General features: G+C 25.4%; 1 protein-coding gene across 1 annotated transcript; it reads right to left on the bottom strand.

Annotated features, from left to right (window-relative positions):
• Nucleotides 1-243: 243 nt before the first annotated feature.
• LOC135927120 (uncharacterized) lies at nt 244-7,846 on the bottom strand (the record flags this gene model as incomplete). The annotated part of the gene is made up of 7 exons (XM_065463057.1): nt 7,770-7,846; nt 7,519-7,731; nt 6,756-7,114; nt 4,890-4,968; nt 3,811-3,900; nt 3,620-3,674; nt 244-381 (listed from the first exon to the last, which is right to left on the bottom strand). Coding segments are annotated over exons 1-7 (982 nt in total), but the record flags the coding sequence as incomplete, so codon positions are not given.
• Between the last annotated feature and the right edge of the window lie 6,734 nt (nt 7,847-14,580).

Genomic DNA, 14,580 nt, shown 5'->3' with positions numbered 1-14,580 from the left:
TAAAAAAAAATTTAAATTATAATAGCTATATCGTAACCTGAGAATTAAGTTATTCTAACTCCACTTTTTGTCAAAAATGACTTTTTTTTTAAACATATTACATTAAAAAATTCGGAATATTTATAAAATAACACGAATTAAATCCAAGCAAATAACTCAATTTTTATAGATTACTCTCCTTTGTAGAAATTACGAAAATTGGAGTTAGAATATTATAATTCTCAGGTGACAATATGCTTAAACTTGTATTCGTCCTCCATACTTTTTGGTCTAATAGCAAAGAAAGCGAGGCGTTATTTTGGGTTAAATTTTTGGTCTGTTTGATTCTTTCGCGTTCGATTCTCTCCAGTTCCTCGATCAGCAAATTTTTCTGTTCGATTTCTTTTAGTGTTTTTTTTTGTTTATTTTTATTTTATATTGTATAAATAAATTCGTAAACATGCCAAAAAAAGGAGTATAATATTCCCGATAACAGATCTTATAAATCGAATCTTACCCTCCAATCACAGTTAGCGACGGCGAAATATATAAAAAAAATTTGTATAATTCGTCGCGACATCGCGCCAACTGTGAATGCGGCGTAAGGGTGAATTCACAGTAGAGAGCGACAGCGACACGACAAAATACAAATATATGTAATTACCAATGACTATTCATAGTGAGCTTTTGCGACGCGACACGACAATCCCGCCACATTTGTCGCATTAAACTTAAAAATCAAGTTACAAATCATTTTGTTTTTTTCCATACGACATTAACTACAATATGGCAGAAAAAGATTTACAAGTAAATTTTTGATATGCTATTAAATAACAAATGTTATATATATATATATATATCAGAATATAAATAAATATTATATTAATAATTTTTTATAGAAAATCAATAAAGAAGATTAAATCAATTCCATTAGATACCATCCTTGTCTTTATGACAAAAAATGTATAGGTTATAAAAATAACTCAATTTGGAAATTAATATCAGCTGAAAACAATATTGATAGAGCCAGGAATTCAATACAGTAATTTGAAAAAAACAAATCCTGTAATATCTAAAATTGATGAAGCAAATATTGCAAGAGCGATGTTTGAGCAAATGAGTGGTAATGAAAATTATCAATATGAAGATGGTAAATATACTAAATTGTTAATATTTTATTAATATATAGTCATTGAAATCCCCTACATAGATACAAGTAGTGAAGATACAATTCTAAGGAATGATTGTAATCATATTTTATATAAATATTACTATATATATTTAGCATCACCGTCAACTAGTATTGCATCAAATTTATCTTGCAAAAAATTAATTTAAAAAAAAAAAATTGATCAAGGTAACATTTGTAAATATTTTTATTTATTTTAAACTAGATCTATTTGAGAAAATACTTGAAATTGAAAAAATGAAAGAAATAAGATCATCTACAAATTCTTGGCTTAATGTCATGCTAGATCAAACCTTGGAAAAAAGATCAGAAAGGGGAAAGAAGAAGCTTATAAAATTATTTTTGATATTCTCTTCAACTTTGACACTGATGAAGAAGACTGAAAAATATTATATATTGTTATTATTTCATTGGAGGGCTTTTATATTATTTTAATTATATTTATGACATATAATAAATAAACTTTCTTTTTATTAAATTATTACAAATCAATATAAAAAAAATAGAGTAATATTTTTGAAATTTATTATATTATTAAGCTCTAATAGCCTTGATAATTTTATTTCTCTAAAAATATTCAGAAAAGGCATCTCAATATCATTAGAAACTTTTGAGGTTTTTTTTTATAGATTGAGGATTTCATAAATAATTATTTTGTTTATGATCTTGTATACCCTTGGGGTATAGATTTATGTTTTTTATTATTTTAATCATATTAAGACACATATAATAAATAAAACTTTCTTTTTATTATATCATTACAAATCAATATAAAAAAATAGAATAATATTTTTAAAATATAAGCTATAATTGCCAAGGTAATTTATTTCTATAAAAATATTCAGAAAAGGCATGTCTAATATCTTTAGAAACTTTTGAGGGTTTTTTTTATAGATTGAGGATTACATAAATAATTATTTTGTTTATGATCTTGTATATCCTTGGGGTATAGATTTATGTTTTCTATTATTTTAATTAGGGCTGTGCCGATATTAAATATCGGATCGGTCCCGATATTTGGCGTTTTTCAAAAATATCGGATCGGCCCGATACCTGTAAAAACCCCGATCCGATCCGATCCTTTTACTAAAAATGCAATTCTTATAAAACTTTTGAGTAATGAAACTTTGAATTATTATTTTTTAATAAAAAAAATTTTTTTTTAATATTTTAAAAAAAAATAAATTTTTTCGAGTTTCTATTTTACATTAATAATATTTTATAAATAATTTTTTTTTAAACAATGCAAATGTTATTTATTTTTTTAAATAGATTTTACAAGTTTTTTTATAAAAATAGAAAGGAACACCCAAAGTTTTATTTATTTTTAATTTTTTAAAAAAATAACACCAATTTTATTATTTATACTTTAAATAAAAATTATTTTAAATATGGTTTCTGAATTATGGAAATATTTTGATAAAGATGAAGGTAATTTTGCAAAATGCGTCATCTGCGGAATATATTATATATATTAAATATTACAATTTTATAAACCAACATAAAATGGATATATTATTATATATTTTTTTTAAAATTATTGTTGAAATAAAAAAATTAAATTATGCATAATTCTTTTATGCATAAAAAATATTGATTTATTAATTACATTTGGTTCAAAGAGGGGTGGTAAAAAATTAATATAAATATCGGATCGGTATCGGATCGGTTTTGAACCAATATCGGAAAATATCGGATCGGATCGGTAAAAAATATGTGGATCGGCACAGCCCTAATTTTAATCATATTAAGACATACAATAAATAAAACTTTCTTTTTATTATATCATTACAAATCAATATAAAAAAATAGAATAATATTTTTAAAATATAAGCTATAATTGCCAAGGTAATTTATTTCTATAAAAATATTCTGAAAAAAAAATGCTTGTCGCTACTACTATGAATGCTATGTCGCTTACGACAAATCAGCTGCTATGTCGCCTAATGTCGTGTGGTGATTGTCGTGTCGCTGTCGCTCTCTACTGTGAATTCACCCTAACCCCTCATTTACAATTAGCGCGAAATGGCGGATAATTTAAAAATATAGCGTATTTTTAATTGTATAATACGCCGCGAATTCGTGCCATAGAAGGCAGGATTAGATATAACTATATAAAATTTTGCTCAAATAAAATAATAAAAATATGGATCACGAGCTACCTTATTTGCTTATTAATTTTTTTTTAAAGTGAATAATTATTTTAAAATTTTTTTTTGTTCCTATTTTATATTATTGTTTACTTCCTTTATTCACGGTATCAAAAAAAAAAATTAGTTCATCATTTAATAATAATATCGTGTTCACTTTAACTGGTGTTTAAAAATTTGCTTCAAAAAGGAAAAAAAAAATCTTCAAAGATTTTAAATCTCGGAAAAGATTTATCGAAATGAAGATTTTTTTTATCGTATTAAATATATTAGATTTCAAAAAAAAAAAAAATCATTTTACCTTTTAAGGTTAAGTCAAATTTAATCTGAAACTCCGTCGGGGAAGCTTCGAGAACCTTTTCATTATAATTATTGATTTTTTAAAAATATAAATATGTTTCCTTAATTTATATAATTAGCTACGAATTTTCTCGTCTAATTTAGGATTTAATGTTATCAATGGGATATAATAAAGAGACAAATGTCACTCACTTTTTCGGGTGCGTTGGGTAGGTATAAATTTAAATCCTTCAGGGTGTCCCGGAGTTCGGATGCGTAAGCGGCATGCGTTCTCTCTACTACCTTAAATATATTATTTATTTTTTAAAAACATTATCTCCAAAATTTAACGGGAAAACAAGATTTATATTCCTCATCTATTCACTAAAATCTTTTTGCTACACCTAGCCCTACCAACCGCCCCCCCCTCTCCATAACTAGTGTTGTGTAACGGCTCGTTTTGAGCCGCTTTTGAAAAACGGCTAACTCTATATGTACCATCTATGAGCATTGCGATTTTTATAAATAAATACTGAGTTAGCCGTTTTTAAAAATCGGTTCATAACGAGTCGTTTAACAACACTATCCATAACCACCCAATGATAAAATAGAATAAATTTTAGTTGATTAATGCAGATATATTAATAACGTCATATTTTTCATTGTGACTAGAGCGAAGAGAAGTGCTTAAAATTTTCAAATATTCTGAAATTTCAGAGGACATTCCAATCATATCCGTTCATGCAGGATTTGTGTTCTCACCTCCGTAAGCTATCTGGTGAGGGTCAAGAGCTTCTTTTTATGACAACGACTTACCTTATATATGTCTTCTAATTCCCAAGAAACTTTCATACTCTTCCTCCCTTAATTTTCTTCTCATTTTTATGCTATATTCTTAGAACTTTTTTTTTAAAGAATAAAAAATAATAAATTGATTAAACCATGTTGTTTTTGTTACATCTGTATCCTAAATGAACAAATTTAACTTTTGGAAGTAAAAAGATATGGTTACACAATTAAGTTTTGGAAAGAAGGGAGATGCGTTATAACTGTATTTAAATATCCTTTACAATAATATCTTATGTTCAGGATCATTTTAATTTTCGTATTATTATTTCAAAATGATATATTAATTTGAATATTATACAATAAATACTTTTATATGACCTTTATATGCAAGGTTTTTAAAAAGGTTTGGAGAGGATAGATCCAATCCTTCTTTATTTAAACGATACACTTTGACGGGAAAAATGTGACTCGCGGAAATTATATCAAAATGAATAAAACTAAACCTCGGTTGAATCAGCTGGAGAACCCAAGAGGCTAGCAACAAATTTATGAGTTAGATTGAGAGCTGCTTCCAAATTTTCCCTAATTAATGTAAATTAAAAGACGTCAAATAAGGGTTAAATACAATTTTTTACAATAATTTTTTAGGTTAAGGGGATGGGGGTTGGAAGTAGAGATCTGCAAAGTTAGGTCCGGCCCCTAATTATATTTAAAATAATCGGGCCGGGTCGGGTCGGACAATGGAATTTTTTTTTAAATATATCTAAATTTATCAATTTTATATTGAATTTTTTATGTAAAATAAAAAAATTTGATTTTATTTAACGAAACTAAACGCCATATAACATATGACTTTTATTTTAAGTAATTATAAAAATCAATTTCTATATTTAAATAAATTCGGGAAAAATTAGGCCCGATGCAGATCACTAGTTGGAAGTAAATGCCATTCATAAAATTTGCAAAAAGGATTTTAGAAAATTTGTATCAAGGTTAAAAGTTAATGGGAATTATTTTTGTTGGCTGGTAAAAAAAAAAAAACCCCATTATCACGATTTTATTTATTTAAATCGATTTTTATTGATAAAATAATTTTTAAAATATATGTGAGTCTGGTTGAAAATACACCCAGAGAAAATAAAGTAAAATTAAATATACAAGTTCATTTTATTTTATTATATCAAATATCTGTTTCCCGTTGAAATTTATAAATAAAATATACGATTGTTAAAGCAATATCGAATTGAAAAATTATCTATAAAATTTGCCCATTTATACTTAGTTGTGATGCTTAAAAATTTGAATGTAAACATGGGAGATTCATTATATCTCTTTTAAACAATATTTTTTTTTAAAATATTATAATTTATACGAGTATACCATTTCATATTTAACACTGTATAAATTCATTTTTAATAATTAAACATAGAAATTAATTCAGAAACTTTCATGCACAAAATAGTTTAAAAAAAAATAAGGTAGAATAAAATGTTTCATTTAAAGAGATTAACTAACAATTTTTTTTTATTATATTTATATGATAAATATGTGATTAGAATCGTAATTTTATATTTAAAAAAATCATTCATTTTAATCATGATTTAAATAATTTTGATTTATTCATGCCATCTTCATTAGTACTATCACTTAATAAAAAAATCGAGTATATTTTCGATTCCAACGTTAACTTTCACACTTGTAATATTTACAATCGAAATAGTAATTTCAAATTTATTCCTCCATTATTTAAAAAATATAAATTTTACAAATTCTTAAACTTTTTCATTGTTTAAAGAGAAACAAAATAAACCTAATATTAAAATTGATAATGATAATGATGGTAAGTTCTGATTTGAATTGTAAAAAAAATATCATTTATTTTTACCCTAGTGATTACTTTCCAGCATTGCCAAATTTACTAATCCTGTATTAGAAACAATTACTTCAAGCTCAGCACTTAAGTAAAATATTAAGCTAATTATAACTAGATTTAAGGATAATTTATAACTAGATTTAAGGAGAATTTATAGTAAAATAGTTATTCATAAACGATGCGTTATTTAATGCAGCATTATTTACAAAATCACACTAATATATAGTTATAGTTTATAAATATAGGTAGAGTTTATAAATATGGAGTGTTATGATCACTATGATAAAATTTGAATAATATATGTTGCAATGCAATGATAAAAAATATGAAATATGATTAAAAAAGATTTTATTATCAATTTTTTAAGAAACAGAAAATTATTTTTATTAAGTAAATACTATAATATTGACACAGCCCTAGTTATTAAGATTTAAATATGCGATTAAATTTAAACATAAAAAATATTCAAATATTATTTTATAAAAAATTTATATACTTATAATTCTTTAATCTATGAGTAAATTCTTGATCTTTGTTTGGCAAAATTTTATTATTTTCATTCAAAACTGGAGTCATCTGTGAAGTATTTGTCATTTTAGAAGAATCTTTTATTTCAATTATCACATCTTTATCTCTATTGTTGATAATCTTGTTTTCCTGGCTATAAAAATGATTCTGATTTTCTGCAAATGTATTTTGGGGAATGCTATTATGCATTGTAGAGTTAAGATCATTGTAATATTTTTGGTTATCCTCATAATATTTTGATGCAAAATTAGGGTGAATATATATCTGATCATTGGAAAAATTTGATATATCTTCTGAACTCATACTATTAACTATTGAATTCTGTTTCTAATATATATAATCAATTAAACCTCAAATTTAAATTTTACTATTTTTCATTTTATAGAAATTTTTATTCAAAACAACCATATATATTTATTCACTTTTTTTCTAATGTTCTTTTTACCCATTTATTATAAATAGGTAAAATAGCAAAAAACTGTTCTTCATAACAAAAAGAAGCATTTATAGTAGTATTAACTGTTAAACAATGTGATGAAGTAGACAAATCAGCTGTGACTGTGATGTTGCTTAACAATACTCATAACTTTAGCTTCACTAAAACTAGGTCTTATTTTTACATTTAATTAGATTTCATAAATTTAAATCATCCTATCAATGTTTATTATGATGTAAAAGTAAATTAATTAATAGCCTATCCTTATATAAAATTAAATCTATATAAATAATACATTGAAAGATCCTCTCCTTTCTTCCAGTGGATGATTCACTAAGATTTTATTATTTAAATTGCTTATATAGTTATATGTATATCCATCATTATGCTCGACATTAGAACTTGTAATTATTTCTGCAGTCCCCATAAATATAGGGAGATTTCTATTCATATATCCATTATTTTCTTTTAAGATGTGTCCGTCTTTTCGTAATTTATATTCTTCAAGCTACTTTTAATAATTTGTTTATTTCTAATAAAATTTACCTTTAGTTTTGCAGCAGCTATTTTAGTTTCTCGTTCAGTTAAATTCATCGTAAAAATTGAAACGACTAAAGTTATTAGTTAACATAAAATAGGATGACATGAATAGTAAAAACACCTGTCTGTCTTTATGACAATATATTATATTGAAAAATTTTACTTATGAATAGCCAGGTTTTATCCATAAGGAGAAGGAGGTGCGGGGTTTGAAAAATTTGGCCTTCAGCTGATTCCCTAAAAAATATAATAATATATTAATTTTTAGGAGTTATCTTTATATCATCTTTGTTAAAGATGGCTAAACAATTGGAAATACTAATTCTGAAATTTGCCAATATTTTGTGCTTTATTAGTGTCTAACCACTATAATAGCCAGTGTTGTATGCAAATATATATTTAGTTGAGCCCTTCTTAATTGGGTGGTATTCAAATTTATATAAATGAACGTTCATCGTATGCAAATAAATATAATTATTTTAAAAATGTCTATGAATATGAATATTTTAGATCATAGTTGAAAAAGAAATATATAATTTTCATTACTTATTTTTATTATGAATTTTTACGAAATTATAATTTTTTTGGTATATTAAAAGTGGAATAAAATAAAAAGATTTGAAATAAAAGAGAATCATTTTTGGGTATTCAGTAAGATTACCAAATTCAATAATTTATATATATTGCATTATGTTCAGTCTCTCCCACTAGCCTCAGCAATATAAATATCAATTCCATATTGGTACAGTGGTGCCTTACAGTGATTGATCCAGGCTTTAGAAGATCGAAGGTCAGTCTAATTATACATTGGAACTAGGTAAAAAAATAAGATAAAATAAATATATATAAATTTTTTGATAATTTCGGTTTTCTTATTGATGTTATATAAATTTTGAATCATTGTATTGGTTTTATTCGTATGTTTATATTTATTTAATTGTTTAAGATTAGTTAAAATTATTTTAATCAAGTGGTTATTGAGTACACTTTAATGTATATTACGCAAATAAATTTATTAAGTTTAATACTTGAAAATATAAGTATAATTATATTTTTGTTGCTAATTTTAAGTTTCACGTTAGGTTTAATTATAGGAAGAAATACGACTTACGTTAAGATAGAGATTAAAGAGTTAGAAAATATTAAGGATATATTAAGAGAGTAAGATAAGAAAAGAAATATAAACAACTTCATACGAACGGATAATTACAAACAGATAATTTGCTATAGTTGTGGTCAGCCGGGCCACATGTCGCGCCAGTTTGAGATAACGAAGAATCTAAGATGCGCGAGGTGTGGCAAGAATGACCATGTGGCTATAAGTTGCAGAGTAAACAATTCAATTGTAAGGTGCAATAATTGTGCCCAAGAAGGATACACACAAGAAAATTGCAATAAATGACTTACAGAGAAATATTTTAATTTTAATGATAAATTTTGTAATGATAATAATTTTTCTAATGTTGATAATTTTAATTCAGGTAAGAATAAATATTTTAATTTTAATGATAAATTTTGTAATGATAAAAATTTTTCTAATGTTGATAATTTTAATTCAGGTAAGAATAAATATTTTAATTTTAATGATAAATTTTGTAATGATAATAATTTTTCTAATGTTGATAATTTTAGTTCAAGTAAGAATAAGTATTGTAATGTTAATGATAAATCCGGTGATGTTAATGAGTGTTTTAATATTGATAATTATAATTTGAATAATGATAATAAAAGTATAGGTAAAGAGAGAAATATAAAGATAGAAAGTAGGAATTTTGAAATATATAGAATAAAAGGTTCAACGGGTGTAGATGTACGAAAAATTAAATTAGAGGATTTTTTAATGAAAAATATATGTCCGAGAGTCAAGATAAAGGCTGAAGAAGCAGAGATAGGTTTTTTATTGGATACAGAAGCGGAGATTAGCCTAATGAGTGTAAAAGATTTTAATAAATATTTTCCAAAAGAAAGATTCATTGCAAAGAGAATAAAGGTTAGACAATTAGACGGTAGCATGGTTAAAATTCTAGGTTTTTATGTGATAAAATTGTTAGATATAAATAAGGAAGTAAAGTTATGGATTACGACACTAAAGATAGAGCCTATTTTAGGTTGGAATGACATTGAAAAGATAGGTCCTGATTATAATTGGTGGTCATTGTTTGAAAATGTCCGTGAGAAAAACAAAATAACGAATGAGATAATAAGAAGTGAGAATAAAGAGAAGACTGATTTACCTTGTTTAAAAGTTAAACAGGACATAGTTCTCGATGAACTCAAAAATCGAACACCAGAATTTTTTATTAGATATAGAAGTAACTTAGAAGAAAATAAGGAAATAAGAGATATAAAGACAATAGAGGTAAATACAGTCGAAGATAAACAACAAGGAATTAATAAAAGGGTAGAAATGAATGTTGTTGAGGACAATTTTGACAAAGAAATAAAGATTATTTTGAATAGATATAAGGAAGTCTTTAAAGAAGAATTAGGGACTCTTAGAGATTTTGAAGTAGATATACGATTAGAACAAGGTTATCGACCTAAATATTGCAGCACAAGAAGATTGCCGTTTTCGTGGATAGAAGATATAAATAAGGAATTAGACAAATGGTTAAAAGAAGGAATTATAAAACCAATAGTGCATAGTGTATGGGCAACACCGTTAGTTCCCATAAGAAAACCAGATAACAGTTTAAGACTGTGTATAGACTATAGAGTATTTAACCCATGGGTAACAAACGAAAGATATCCATTACCTAGAATAGAACAATTGTTGGCTAATTTAAGAGGAGCAACAATTTTTTCAAAAATAGATTTTTCGAATGCTTACTTACAAATAAAGGTAAGTGAGAGAACAAGTAAGATATTAACGATTACAACTCATAGAGGATTATTTGCTTTTTGTCGTTTACCATTTGGTTTGAAAGTATCAGCTCCAATATTTCAAAGAACGATGTAGGCATTATTTCAAGGAATAAAGGGAATAATGTATTATTTAGACGATGTTTTGATATCTGGTAGAACAGAAGAAGAACACAATGCTAGGTTAGTTAAAGTGTTAGATATTATATTAGAAAATGGTTTAAAAGCTAATATTAATAAAAGTGTTTTTGGAACAAGAAAGATAAAGTATTTATTTAAGACATATTATAAAGGGAGATGAAATTACTCCAATTGCAAAGAATATAGATAAGATAATGAATATGAGAGCCCCAAATAATAAGACTGAAGTATAGGCGTTTTTTGGAAGCAACGAATTATTATCATCGGTTTGTTAAAAATTTTGCAGAAATCGCCTCACCCAGCGTCTACATGGCCGGGGGGGGGGGGGGTAGGAGACAAATGCCTCCAAAATATATTAGCATTTTTGGGGGTAGGTATCGATTTTAAGGGGTTGATATTAATTTTTTGGGGGTAGGCATTATTTTTTTGGGGGTAGGTATTGATTTTTGGTGGGTAATTTTTGATTTGAATTATAATCTTTTTTAAATCCATTAATTGATACGATTATGATGGTTATCGTTTGATTTTCTGAAAAATGTCAATTAAAGTAAAGATATTTGTCAATTAATAAATAATATAAATTTTCTTTGTCAACGATTTTCATTTAGCATTTTATCAAGTTAATATTTACACATTTCCTATTTGGTACTTTTATTAGAGGTTAATATATTTATATTATGTTTTTTAATAAATTTATAGATTTTAGCAGGATAAATTTTAGGTAATTTTTTGAGTCATGCATAAAAACATATATCAGCAAGCAAAGAATAATAAAAAACATAATATGTAAAAAATTATATTATAATAATTATTTCTTTCTAGATGCCAAGTAACAAAACCATATTTAAAGTTAAGTGCAATATTAAAAATGCAAAACTTCTAAAATAAGAAGTGACAAGATACATGAACATTATAAACATAAACATCCTCATGTCAAGCCAGCTGATATGAAATTTACAAAGGTAGCCATCAAAAGAGATAAAAATAATTGGGTATCTTTAAATTGTGATATTTCATATAATATCACAAATGGAGTTGAAACCCAGTTGCAAAAAAAGACAATAACATCTTACTTCCAAAAATTAATATTTTTATTTATTATTGTAACTATAAATTTGTGAATTAATAGAAACTGATTTAAAATTTTACCAGAATAATATTAATATTAAAGTAGTCAGGGTATAGAGAAAATAAATTATATATATTATTATTTAATGTTTTTTAACTGTTTATCACTATTTTTATATCTATATATACTTTATAAAGTTCAATTTAACAATATGTTTAATAAGTTAATAATAATAATTTAAAACCAAAGTATTAAAAAAACTTATTAAGTTAATATAATGTAGTAAAATAAGGTAATGTTAATTTCTAGGAATTTTTAAATTTAAATCTTTTCATCTTTAATTAAATTAAGACTTCAAATTCTTTTACTTTTTTTAAATATAAATCTTATAAAATATGATTTGGAATCAACTATTTTCAAAATGTTATCTGTGTGAGTTTCATCCCCTTTATTTACAATATGTGTTATATTAGGTATGTTTATTATCATTGTTTTATTTAGCTATTAGAATTTCTTTAGATAATATACTTTCATCATGAATTTCACAATTTTATTTATACTTAATATTGTTTTTATTTTTATAGTCATTATAATATTGTTTTATGATTTCTTCATGTGATCGCAGTTTTATATTAATCTGCATCTATCATGCCTATGAATCTTTCAAGTATATTTTAAAAATGTTTTTACATGATCTAACAAAGTCATATTGATGTTTATGATTATTGCGTTCAAAATATGTGAATTCCCTTTGTATTCTACATTCACTTGTGCTTTACCTATTACTTGTATCATCTTTCCATTGTAACCTGATAACTTTATGTTGGACTTCATAATATTTTTAATACCTGTTTTCTCAATCATGTATTCATGTAGAATTAAAACATTTATTAAAAACTTAATTATAATGTAGTTAAAAAAAATTATCATTTGCCTAAAAATTTATTAAAAATATAGTTATCATAAGGAAAGAAATTAAACTCCTCTTTATTTATAGAAAATCTCAGTTATTGAAGATTCACAAATTGTATTATCTCCTCATCCAATCCCCAGTTCCAGTGAGGTGTTTACTTTGTATGATGAGGTATTTAATTTAAATACGAATTATATGATAACTTTTGAAAGAAATAAATTATGATTATGAGGTTAATTAAATATTTCCAACCTTTATTAAAAACTTAATTATAATGTAATTAAGAATAAAATGACCATTTGTCTGATATTATATTAAAAATAGATTTTCATAAGTAAACAAATTATACTCTTTATTTATAGCAAATCTCCAATATTGAAGATTCACAAATTGTATTATCTCCTCATCCGGTTCTAGTGAGGCACTTACTTTGCATGAGGCATTATATTTAAATAAAATTTATATAATGACTTTTGAAGGGAATAAATTATGAGGATATTCAAAGTCCAAGTCTTATTCAGCTATACAAAAAAAAGGAACCAAATGACCCTTTTAACTTTATATTATTTAGGATGACAAATATTTTGATAAATTTCATAATTGCTGTAGGCCCTTGTCAGCCATGTACAAATAAATTTCAATATCCTGTTACTAACAAGAGGTTTTAAATAATATTTATTTTCATTAATTTTTACCCATCCATTATTTCTATACCAATATATTTTTTTTTACTTTTTAAACAGGAGCATGAATATAACCTATTATAGAAAGGTTAATATAGATGGTTCCCTCAACCCCAGAAATTGGCTATCTTATAGCACTACTTTAGACAAAGTCTTTTGTCTATATTGTATTATGTTTGGTGGCCCTAAGTCCAATACTTTTTGGACTCAACATGGGGTAAATAATTGGAAAAACATAAAGCGTGACTTAGAGAGACACGAAGCATCTTCTCTTCATAAAGATTGTGAATATGCAAACATGACTTGGCTTGCAAATAAACGCATTCAAGATCATTTGCTATCAAATAAGCTTGATATAATCATGGAAAATCGTAATATAGTTCATAATATTATCAATGCCATTATGTACCTTATAAAATGTAATATAGCCTTTTGGGGTTCTAATTCGAATGAAGGTAATTTTATGTGTCTCATAAAATTAATGGCAAAAACGGTTCCAACTTTACTTGCATACATGGATAACAACGAAAAATTGCGGAGAAAAAAATCAGATAAAATTTCGAGACCTTATATAAATTTACTGTCATATGGCCACGTGAAAAAAATAACTGAAATTATTAAGATAAAAATAACAAAAAGCATTATTCAAACAATTAAAGAGAATCGTGCCTATAGCATCATATTAGATGGAACATATGATGTGTCTAAAAAAGAATGCATAGCTTTGCTTGTACGGTATATAGAAGATGATCTGCATCCACATCCTGTAGAAAGGATCATACATGTTTTTACAACATCAGAAACCTCTGGGGAAAATATAAAGAAACATGTTTTTTCTAAGTTTAATGATCTTGGTCTTCCTCTTGATTATTTGGTTGGACAAAGTATGGATGGTGCAGGGAATATGAGAGGAGTATACAAAGGAATGCAGGCTTTAATATTGAAAGAGGCTCCAAAAGCCATCTATATTTGGTGCCATGCACATAGGCTAAATTTAGTAGTTGCTCATGTTTGTGGATGCAAAATTGAAATGAAAAAGGCAATGGGAATATTAGATGAGTTATATAATTTTATGAATGGAGTTAGACGTCAAGGTGTGTTTGTTAAATATCAAATGAGAAAGTCCAAGAAATCTCTTAAAAGAATTAA

This window comes from Gordionus sp. m RMFG-2023, chromosome 3, assembly GCF_954871325.1.
Source record: "Gordionus sp. m RMFG-2023 chromosome 3, tfGorSpeb1-WG-v2, whole genome shotgun sequence".
Lineage (NCBI taxonomy): Eukaryota > Metazoa > Nematomorpha > Gordioida > Chordodea > Parachordodidae > Gordionus > Gordionus sp. m RMFG-2023.
Note: the sequence above shows the minus strand (reverse complement) of the source record. Positions and strands in the feature narration are given on the sequence as shown.